This window comes from Garra rufa, chromosome 19 (assembly GCF_049309525.1).
Source record: "Garra rufa chromosome 19, GarRuf1.0, whole genome shotgun sequence".
Lineage (NCBI taxonomy): Eukaryota > Metazoa > Chordata > Actinopteri > Cypriniformes > Cyprinidae > Garra > Garra rufa.
In genome coordinates this window covers 39,199,758-39,212,150 of record NC_133379.1, presented here as the reverse complement: position 1 = coordinate 39,212,150, position 12,393 = coordinate 39,199,758, and the positions used below count along the sequence as shown (strand labels likewise).

At 29.0% G+C, this 12,393-nt stretch overlaps 1 protein-coding gene across 1 annotated transcript in view; it reads left to right on the top strand.

Moving 5' to 3' along the window:
* The window catches only part of shc3 (SHC (Src homology 2 domain containing) transforming protein 3), a 33,359-nt gene that overhangs the window by 12,111 nt on the left and 8,855 nt on the right, over positions 1-12,393 (top strand). Inside the window, exons 4-8 of the mRNA XM_073824706.1 lie at positions 4,764-4,883; positions 4,977-5,030; positions 7,943-7,994; positions 11,184-11,313; positions 11,388-11,535. Coding sequence (XP_073680807.1) covers positions 4,764-4,883; positions 4,977-5,030; positions 7,943-7,994; positions 11,184-11,313; positions 11,388-11,535 — 504 coding nt within the window. The remainder of the gene's footprint in view (positions 1-4,763; positions 4,884-4,976; positions 5,031-7,942; positions 7,995-11,183; positions 11,314-11,387; positions 11,536-12,393) is intronic.

Genomic DNA, 12,393 nt, shown 5'->3' with positions numbered 1-12,393 from the left:
GAATACTAATCACCGTCACCTGCACCGGCAATCACCACACCCTTTATATACCTACCTCTGCCACTCACTCATCGGCTGGTATCAAAGTTGCATGGATGTTTCTCTGTGGATCTTCTCCCCCTCCTGTTGTCTCTCCTGTGCTCCTCGTGGATTCTTCCGATGTTCTCCTGTGCTCCTCGTGGATTGCTCTGATGTTCTCCTGTGATACACGTTAATCGTGTTAAAGGGAAGTGACTATTGCTAACGCTATGATCCTTATGAACTTGAACTCACCTGTTGTGTTTGTTTGAAGATTTGACCACAGAGACCTTATTTCACCCGATTGCACGTGTGTTGTACTGTGCACGTTTGTTAATAAATACCTTGAAAGATACTCACCTTCTCCCTTTGTGTGTGGTCGTGACAATGGTAGTATTGGTTGCATTGCATTTAATTTACTCTTAAATGAATAAATAAATTACAGTAATGAGATGAGATGAGAATTATTCACATTGTTAAAATGCATTAAAGTAATAAGGAAACAGGCTAGATGTGCTTAATTGTTATGAAAATGAAGTCATAGTGCAAAATAATATTTTTGGTAATAAAATAGGCTTCATTTTCTTTCGACAAAATATTTTTTCTTTTTAATTTTTCTCCCTTTCGATGTTTTAAAATGTATCAACAGTTTATTTAAAATAATTATTCATAACATATTTAGTTATTTATATTTTATATTTTTTATGTTTAGTGTTTTTTTTTCTCGAAACAAAATGAATGAAATATAAAATTAAAAAAATTAAAATAACAGTATTACAAATTAAATATAAATATAATAAGACTTAATAAAATATTAAATAAAATATAAAATGAAAACATTTAGGCCCGGTTTCGCAGACAAGGTTTAAGCCTAGTCCTAGACTAAAATGTAAGTCTGAGTTGTTTCAACTGAAATAAAATTGCACTGATTGATTTTAAAATATATCAGTGCCTTTGTTTTGTCTCAAGATGCACCCCAGTAATGTTTTTTTCTAAGCATGTTTATAAAAATTACTTAAATGTCCTAATTGAACTATGGTCTAATCCTGGCTTAGTCTAAGCCCTGTCTGGGAAACCGGGCCTTAATGTTTATTTAATATTTAAATAATAATTTTAAATAAAATTTATTTTTACATTTATTTTATTTCTGCTAGTTTACAAGGCAACAAAATAAATATTTTTTAGGATAATTAAGCACAGTTTTTGATTACTGTTATTTTTTAAATTCCCAATATTATTACTGTAATATAAAAAAGTAGTATCTATACAATATGGTAGTATTGGTTGCATTGCATTTAATTTATGCTTTAAATAAATGTATTACAGTAATGAGCGTTTAATGAAAATCTTCATCATCATTAATAAGATGACAATTATTTAAAAATTAACTTCATTAATCAAAACTTCAAAAATTCATTACAGTAATACGAAAATGAACAAGATGTGCTTAATTGTTATGAAAATAAAGTCATAGTGCAAAGTAATATTTTTGGTATTAAAATATGCTTCATTTACTTTCCACAAAATATTTTTTATTTTTATTTTTTCTCCCTATTGATGTTTTTAAATTTATTAACAGTTTATTTAAAAAAATATTTATAACATATTTAAACTTTTTCTTTTTTAAGGAACAGACAAATTTATTAAAAAAAACAATAAGTGATTTAATATAAACTATATACTTATAGCTGCTGAATAAAATAATTATTCAGAACATATTTAATCTTTGTTTGTGGAATATAATTCTTAACATATGAAAATGTATTGTTGTGGAAGCTACTGTTCAATTCATGGCCAAAATTAGTAAATTTAAAATAAATATAAAATACCAATAATATAAAATAATCTCTAAAATAAAATGTTTCTCAAAACAAAAATGAGTGAAATATAAAATAACTAAATTAAAATTAGTTTATTTAAAATAATTATTCATAACATATTTAACCTTTTTCTTTTTTGACGAACATACACATTTATTTAAAAAAATATTATTATATATTATTAGAATTTTATCTTTCTCTGATCTCATACATTTGACCATCTTTAAATCCATTCCACATAATTCTGCATATTTTTTCATAAAAAATATGGAAAGTCTGCAGATTTATCTAACCCTGAGTAATTAATATTTTCCATGAAAACTGACCGTTTTCTAAGACAACAATGTGAATAAAGCAAATTGAATTACTTAAAATTTAATTAAAAAACACCAGAGACGAGCAGAGAGAGTTATGGATTATTGCACATGACAACAGGAAGTGGTCAGAGGTTGAGGTTATTGATGCAGATGGAGAAATATAAGATGGAAAAAGAGGATTAAGTAAGGAAAAGACAGAAAAAAAATGAAGGAGGAGCATCAGAAGGTTTGGAGTGAGATAAAGACGGTTAGAGATCAAATAAAGGCTGGAGAAGGAGAAATGGCGTGCTGCAGTGTGTGTGTGTGTGTGTGTGTGTGTGTGTGTGTGTGTGTGTGTGTGTGTGTGTGTGTGTGTGTGTGTGTGTGTGTCAGTGTGTGTGTGTGGGCATACTGTTAGCACGGTGACTCATTCTGTACTGAGCAGCAGTAATCAGCCCTCCTGCCTCCTGCTGTGCGTGTGTGTGTGTGTGTGTGTGTGTGTGTGTGTGTGTGTGTGTGTGTGTGTGTGTGTGTGTACCTGGTATTCATCACGTTGTGGGGACCAAATGTCCCCACAAGGATAGGAATACCAGTAGATTTTGACCTTGTGGGGACATTTCTCAGGTCCCCATGAGGAAACAGGCTTATAAATCATGCACAATGAGTTTTTTGATGAAGTAAAAGTGTGCACAATCTCCTGTGAGGGCTAGGTTTAGGTGTAGGGTAGGTGTAGGGTGATAGAAAATACAGTTTGTACAGTATAAAAACCATTACGCCTATGGAATGTCCCCATAAAACATGTAAACCCAACATGTGTGTGTGTGTGTGTGTGTGTGATGCACGTTTGCAGCCGTGGAAAGGGACGTGTCCGCTTTCAAATAAACGGAGGTGCGTGTGCGGATTTTAGGGAAGCTTTAAAGCGTGCCGCGCCGTATGTCCCCATTTAATGACGTGATTTTGGATCGATTTAACACACAAACACAGAATGATGCATTGCATGCAGGATTTTTATTTTTTTGAATGTTCTACCATTTTGTAATATGAATGAAGACTGACTGGAGTGAATTGAATTTCAGCTTAATTTTAGTGTGCTTGGCAAAATACTGCATTTTAATTGGCAAAGCATTTGTAGTGGAATACATAATTTTTTTAATATTAAATTAAAATAATACTTCAAGTAAAATATCAGTATAATGAAAATAAATAAAATGTTAAATCAAATATTAAAAATAAAATAAAATATTTAAAAATTAAAAAAAAAATGTTTTGAACATATTTAATCTTTATTTGTGGAAAAATTTTGAAAATTTGAAGAAAAAAGTAAAATAAATAAAAATAATTAAAATGTTAAATCAAATATTAAAAATAAAATAAAATATTTAAAAATTAAAAAAAATATTTTGAACATATTTAATCTTTATTTGTGGAAAAAAATTTAAAATTTGAAAAAAAAAGTAAAATAAATGAAAATAAATAAAATGTTAAATCAAATATTAAAAATAAATAAAATAAAATATTTAAAAATTAAAAAAAAATATTTTGAACATATTTAATCTTTATTTGTGGAAAAAAATTTAAGAAAAAAAGTCAAATAAATGAAAATAAATAAAATGTTAAATCAAATATTACAAATAAAATAAAAATGTATTAAATGTTATTTAAAAGTAATAAATAAAACTTATTTATAACATATTTCATCTTTATTTGTGGAAGAAATTTAAAAATTTGAAAAAAAAAATCAAATAAATGAAAATAAATAAAATGTTAAATCAAATATTAAATATCAAATCAAATTAAATAAAATATGATTTAAATATATATATATATATATATATATATATATATATATATATATATATATATATATATATATATATTAGAACATAATTAATCTTTATTTGTGAACCATGATTTTGGACCAGGAAGGTTTCACTGTGAATGAAGCTACTATTCAAAACAGGACAAAAAATAGTCAAATAAATTAAAATATCACTACAAATTAACTATCAATATAATAGAATAAATAAAATAGAATTTGAAAATATTTAATCGTTATTTATGGAATATGATTTTGGAGTAAGTAAGATTTCACTGTTGTCAAAGCTGTTATGCAGTGCAGGACAAATATTAATAAAATAAATAATAATTTAAAAAACAACATTACACATTAAAAACCAATAATATAAATATTTTTTATTTATGGAATGGGATTTTAAACAAGTAATATTTATTAAAAAATACTACAAATAAAACATCAATATAAGAAGAATTAATAAAATATAAAACAAAATATTACAAATTTAATTAAATTGCAAACTTATTCAGAATATATTTAATCTTTATATTAATAGTAAAAAATTAAAACAACAGTACTGCAAATGAATATAATAATATAAGAGTTATGTGAAATATGAAGTTAAATATTACAGAATAAAATAATTTAAAACCTTAATAATTAGAATCTTAATTCGTGGAAGATGATTTTGGATCAATAAGATTTTACTTTGCCCGAAACTACTATTTGATGCAGGAGAAATAAGCAATAATCAAATATTGCAAACTTTATTATATTTAAGAAGTTAATAAGCAAGTAGTAAAGTTAGTCTGAGACTGTATTGCTCTCTTTCAGGCTCCCTCTAAACTCCTCTCCAGTATTCTGGGCAAGAGTAACCTGCAGTTTGCTGGTATGAGCATCAATCTCAACATCTCCACCAGCAGTTTAAACCTGATGACACCGGACTCCAAACAGGTAGAGAAACACACACTTACCTCCTCTCTCATTCTCTCTCTCAGGATGCAGTGTTTTATTGCAGATGAATGATGCTCCTTCCTGTTTCCACAGATAATAGCCAATCATCACATGCAGTCCATATCCTTTGCCTCCGGTGGAGATCCGGTAAGACTTTACAACATCACACCCGTGATTCATTCTTCAGCTGACGTTCAGTCTCGCCACACTTTATTGCAAATCTCAGAGCGCTCAGAAAAAACTAAGGTGTTTAAAGGGATATCGAATAGAATGACTTCAGTGCTTCTGTTAAGAAAGGGGGCATATTTGTAACGTTTATTACACTAAAAACAGTGTAAGTTAGTTTTTAACAATTACCTTCCACCATCTTTTAACTAAATCAGCTGTTTAAACTAGGTACGTTTTAACTGCTAGTTTCTGCATACTTTTGTTGATCTGATTAGTGAATATTAAATAGATGTTTATATGGTTGGTCATATGCTAATGAACTCATAGGTGTGATGCCACAATCATGACAGTTTCACAAATTGGTAATTTTTCAGTTCAGCTCAGTAGATTTTTTCCAGTCCTCATATACTATTCCAAATAATTATACATACTTTTACATATCAACCCGAAAAAAAGGTTTTTGCGTTTTTTTTAATATGTTAATGTAGGTGGTTATGTTAATGAGCTCATAGTTGTCGTGTCACAATCATAATCATTTCTTGAATTGTTTTTTTTTTTAGTATTTAATATCTAATGAGCTCATAGTTGCGATAGTTTTAGCGATGTTTAATATGTAAATGTGGGTGGTCATATGTTAATGAGCTCACAGATGTGATGTCATAATCACAACAATTTCAAAAGTTGATTATTTTTGCTATTTTTAATATGTAAGTGTGAGTGGTCATATGTTAATGAGGTGATGTCAGTTTCACAAATAAGTTACATTTGCAGTTTTTAATTTGTAAATGTAGTTGGTCATATGTTAATGAGCTCATACATATTATGATATTGTAATCAAGAAAGTTTCATGAATGAGTCAGTTTTGCACAAATTAGTAATTTTGCTGTTTATACTGTTTAAATTGCAGACGGTCATATGTTGATGAGTTTATAGCTGTGATGTCATAATCATGACAGTTTCTAACATGTATTTGTGGGTGGTCATATGTTAATGAGGTGATGTCAGTTTCACGAAGTGGGCAGTCATATGTAAATGAGCGCAGATATGAATATGACATCTAATCGTGACGATTTCATGAATGAGTCAGTTTTGCACAAATTAGTAATTTTGCTGTTTATAATGTGTAAATGTGGGCGGTCATATGTTAATTAGCTTATAGATATGATTATGACATCAATTAATGACAATTTTAGAGTCAGTTTTGCACAAATTAATCATTTTTGCTGTTTATTTGTAAATGCGGGCAGTCATATGTTAATAAGCTCATAGCTGTGATGTCATAATTACTGACATTTTCAAGAAAAAGTTAATTTGCAATTTTTAATACGTAAGTGTGGGTGGTCATATGTTAATGAGCTCATAGATATAATTATGACCTTATCTAGCCATGACAATTTTCATGAATGAGTCAGTTTTGCACAAATTAGTAATTTTTGCTGTTTGCAATGTGTAAATGTTGGCAGTCACATGTTAATGAGCTCATAGATATAATTATGACATCATGTAGTCATGAACTCATAGCTGTGATCTTCAAGTATAGATTTTTTCTATTTTTAGTGTGTAAATATGGGCAGTATTATGTTAATGAGCTCAGATGTGACGTCACCACAGTTTCAAGAATAGGTAATTTTTACTATTTGTAATATGTAAATATGGGTCATCACATGTTAATGAGCTCATAGCAGTGATGTCAGTTACGTCAGTTTCACAAATAATTTATATTTGCAATTTTAAATTGGTAAATGCGGGCGGTTGTATGTTAATAAGCTCACAGATACGATGTCATAATTATGCCCATTTCTAATCATGACAGTTTTGTACACAAGTCAGTTTTGCACAAATTAGTATTTTTTCTGTTTATGATGTGTAAATGTCATATGTTAATGAGCTCATAGCTGTGATGTCATAATCATGACATCTTCAAGTATAGATTTTTGTGATTTTTAGTGTGTAAATACGGGCAGTCATATGTTAATGAGCTCAGAAGTGACATCACAGTTTTAAGTATAGGTAATTTTTTCTACTATTTTTAGTATTTAAATATGGGTGGTCATATGTTCATGAGCTCAGTAGTGATGTCAATTATGTCAATTTTACATATAACTTATATTTGCAGTTTTTAATATGTAAATGTAGGTGGAAATATGTTAATGAGCTCAGATATGATGTCATGATTATAATTTCTAATCGTGACAATTTCATGGATGAGGCAGTTTTGCAGTTTTTAATATGTAAACGTCATATTCACAACATCTTCATGATCTGTGTTTTTAATGTGCAAATGTGGGTGGTCATATGATAATGATCTCATAGATGTAATGTCGTAATTATGACAATTTCATGAAGTTTTACAGTTTTTGTTCAGTTTTTCATGTTCTGGGTTTCTAATGTGTAAATGTGGGCAGTCATATGTTAATGAGCTTAGATGTGACATCACAATTTTAAGTATGGATCATTTTTACTATTTTTAATATGTAAGTATGGGCAGACCTATGTTAATGAGCTCAGATATGATGTCATGATTACAATATCTAATCATGACAATTTCATAACCTGACCACATGAGTCAGTTTTACAGTTTTATTATGTAAACATCTTCATGATCTGTTTTGTTAATGTGCAAATGTGGGCGGTCATATGTTAATGAGCTCAGATGTGATGTCATTATAACGACAACTGACAAATGAGTCATTTTCACAGTCAAGTTTCAATAAACAGAGGATGAGCTTAGAATTTTGAAGTTCGTAATACATCAAACTAATTTCAAAAGAGCATGAAATATCCTGTTTGCCATCATATGACATCTTTAAAGAAACACGCTCATAAAAGCATTTAGAAGTGGAATTAGCTCAGTTTAGGTTAGAATCATTGTCTCTGTTTTCTGTCAACAGGACACGACTGATTACGTCGCTTATGTGGCAAAAGATCCTGTTAACCGGAGAGGTATTACTCCTGTGTTTTCCTAAATTATTTTCTCATAATACTTCTCTTCATGTTAATGTTCACAGGCAACTATAAGTAATCCATTCTTTATTGAATTCTTAAAGGAATAGTTCACTCAAAAATAAACATTAGCTAATACATCCTCACCCTCAGGCCATCCAAGATGTAGATGAGTTTGTTTCTTCATCAGATTTGGAGAAATGTAGCATCACTTGCTCACCAAAGTATCCTCTGGAGTGAATGGGTGCCGTCAGAATGAGAGTCCAAACAGCTGATAAAAACATCACAATAATCCACAAGTAATCCACACCACTCCAGTCCATCAGTTAACATCTTGTGAAGACAAAAGTTGTGTGTTTGTAAGAAACAAATCCATTATTCAGTTTTTTTAACTTTAAACTTTCCATAATAGTCCATAATCCATAATAATGCTTCCTCCAGTGAAAAAGTCAATCTCCTGTTGTCTCTCACATCATAATCTATCCACATATTTGTTCATAGCTGTTTTGGACTGTTTGTAAAAAGTGTTGGATCTGTGCAGATTTCTCTCCTTTTTTTATAGACCTTTTATGCGGAAGTTAAAATGTCTTAATGACGGATTTGTTCCTTACAAACACAGAGCTTTTGGCTTTACAAGGTGTTAACTGAAGGACTAAAGAGGTGTGGATTACTTGTGGATTATATCAGCCGTTTGGACTCATTCTGACGGCACCCATTTACTGCACTTGGGTGAACTGTTCCTTTAAGAGAATAACAAAGTGACTATGAAAACATTGCAGTGCCTGTAACTAATTTCTCTGCAGTGTTAACCATAACAATTGCATCACATGTTTTTGGTGGACGGTGCAGAAGTGATGATGTTCTTGTTGGTCAACCACACTTTTATCTCTACGGCTCCTGAGGGCCATTTCATTGTGTTTACCACGCTGGGCCGCCCTGAAACGCCACATTCACAAACAAGCGTGATTGATCAGTCCACCACAGCCGCATTTAGCATCAAAAAAATCAATTTCTGTGGCTGTTGTATCTCCGTCTCTTTTCATTTCATGGATCTTTTAACTTCCTGTCAGCGCAGAGGCCACGTTTTAAAACTCTCGCTGTACTTTCTAATGCATTTTTGATGTTGTCAGAGGAAAGATCTCGTAATGAACACTTTACAGCGGAGTGAGTCAGCAAATCGGCATCCGTTTCGCCATCTGCTGATATCTAATACTTCAGCATGCGTGTGTGTCTTATGTTTGTGTGCATGTGTGTGTTTGTGTACCTGCATGTCAGATTTATTGATGCTTCATTTGGTGTATCTTATGAAAATATGTTCAAATCACAGTTAATTTTATTTCATTTTACATAAAACACACTTCAATTTCTTTATGCAAAATAACCTTTCTTAATATATTTCATTCAAATTTGGCACCTTTAAGATTTTTTAAATACATTTACTTTAAACATGTAAGATTTTATTTGTTTAATCAACATCAGATGACTGTGAAACATGCAAATATATTGTTAAATAAATATATATATTTATGTATTTATTTATTATTATGACGACTCTGATAAGATGCTCAGTACATTTAATGTAGTATTTTAGTGTTTTTGTGATATAATATTTTTTATTAGCACAAATTAAAGGCAATAAACGCGATTATTGTAGTTAACTTAAAACTAAAAACCATAGAAAAAAATTGTTACTTGAAATAAAATAAACTTTAACTAAAATAAAAATAAAATATATATAAAAAAAATTGTTATGATGACTGATTAGATGCACAGTACTTTTAATATAGTATATAATATAGTAATATAAAATATGAATGTAATATAGTAATATAAAATATAATTTTTTTTAATTTAATTCTGACTACTAACATATCACACAAATAAAACTGATAAAGTTAATAAAAACTGCATAAAAATAAACTAATAAAACTGACAAAAAACAGCATAATTACTAAAATGTTCTTCAAAATGAAAAAGAAAACAAAAACTAAATTCACAACAAAATTTACTTTAACTGAAATGAAATAAAATATATTAAAAAAACACTTATTTTATTTTAGGTTTTATTCCACTAGCAGCTAGTTTAACTTTATGTACGTAAATATCACACAAATAAAACGGAAATAAAGTTAATAAAAACTATGTCAAAATAAACTAATAAAACTGACAAAATACACAGCAAAATTACTACAATTTTCTTTAAAATGAAAAAGAAAACAGAAAAAATATTCACTAAATTCACAATATGAATTAAAAACTGTTAGTGTTAGTTTAGTATTGTAATAATATGGAACAATATATATTTTATATATATAAATTAATAAATACTACCATAATATACATACTTTTCAAATTTTGAAAAACATAATTTTTCTACAGTAATAAAAGTTAATAGGTTAAATGTGCTTAATTTAAATATTTTATTTTTACAATATTTTTGTGTAGTAATTAATATTTAAATAAGCATAAATAAAAGGCAGTAAATGGGATTATTATAGTTAACTAAAATTAAAACTTTAAAATAGTTTTAACTTTATTTTAGTTTTTTGGTGTGTGATATTTTAGAACATCAAGTTAAACTAGCTGCTATTGCAAAGAAACCTGACATAAATTAGGGATTTTTTAATAAAACTGACAAAAATGAAAAAAAAAAGAACTAAATTCACAACAAAATTTACTTTAACTGAAATTAATATATAAAAATATATAAATAAATGTACTTATTTTAATTTAGGTTTCATTGCACTAGCAGCTATTATTTTTATGCATTTTACATATAGGCAAAGCAAGGCAAGGCAAAGTTTATTTATGTAGTACATTTCATACACAACATTAATTCAAAGTGCTTTACCTATAAAAGGAATTTACAACAATAAAAAAAGTTTAACATTTTTTAAATTATTTAAAAATTGATTTAAAACTAATTAAAACAGTTACAAATTAAAATGATATACATAAAATGTATACATTAATAAATGAAAAACTCAAAATTTGAAAAATATTATTATTTATCTACAGTAATAAGTATTTAGGTTTTAAATGTGCTCAAATATCCTGAAAATAATGTCACAATAAATCTTAATGGTTCTAAAAAAAAATCTATCTTTTGATTTTGGGGTAAAATATGACATGGATATGGCTCTTGACAGATTTAGTGAGATTGATTCTGACGTGTCGTGTGTTTTCTAGCATGTCATATTCTGGAGTGCTCTGACGGTCTGGCTCAGGATGTGATCAGTACTATCGGTCAGGCGTTTGACCTGCGCTTTCAGCTCTATCTGCAGTGTCCGTCCAGCAAACCCTCGTCCATGCATGACAGGTGAGTCCTCATCTACACCTTCAGGATACTGATCCTGAGCCTTCGTTCTGCCTCTCATCGTGTGCTGTCTTTAGGGTTATGAGTACGGACGAGCCCCCGTGGACGGAGGAAGGAGAGGAGTCCGCCGATCACCACTACTACAACAGCATTCCCGGAAAGATGCCTCCACCAGGAGGATTCATTGATGCTAGACTGACCAATCAGAGCCAAGACAGCAGTCAGGTCTGCTAATCACCCGCCCACACTTTTGCTATTTATACCAGCCGACAGGAAGTAACCTGACCGCTGATCGATAATCACTCCAGCACAGCTGCTTCTGCAAATGCAACTCATGTGCTTTTGTCAGTATCGCTTTATTAATTGTGTTTTGGTAAATAATGAGTAAATTGTGCTGTTATTCTAAGGTTTCTATAAAACATAGTATTTGCCTCTGCAGATAATGGAAATCAGGTCACTGAAATTAATTGAGAAAATATTAAATTAAGGGATCCAACTAATCTGATATTGTAAATGGTAATTATTGCATACATTTCTTTTTTAAAATTTAAATTTGTATAATATTTAGTTCTCATCTCGAAACTAATAACACAAAATACAGAACAATTCTAATACTTCCACCCCAACATATATATATATATATATATATATATATATATATATATAATAAATCAAATAAATGAACAATTCTCACTCCAATGTATAATAAATAAATTTATATAATAAATAATTACAGTTGCAATTTTCCCCACTCCAACAATAATTAATTAAAAATATAATTAATGTTATAATATTATGTTTTTAAAAATTGTGAATAAAGAAAATAATAAGTATTATATTTTGTTATAATATTATGCAAAATACACAACAATTAAAATTTCCTCACTCTAGCATGTAATAAATAAACTGATATAACAAATAAATGAATTAATATATTGTAAATATTACATTTTGTTATAATATGTAAAAGAACAATACAAAATACCAAATAATTCAAATTTTCCCATTCCAACTTATAATTAAATTAAAAAATATATAAATATATAAATAAATTAGTAAGTATTATATTTTGTTATATCAAAA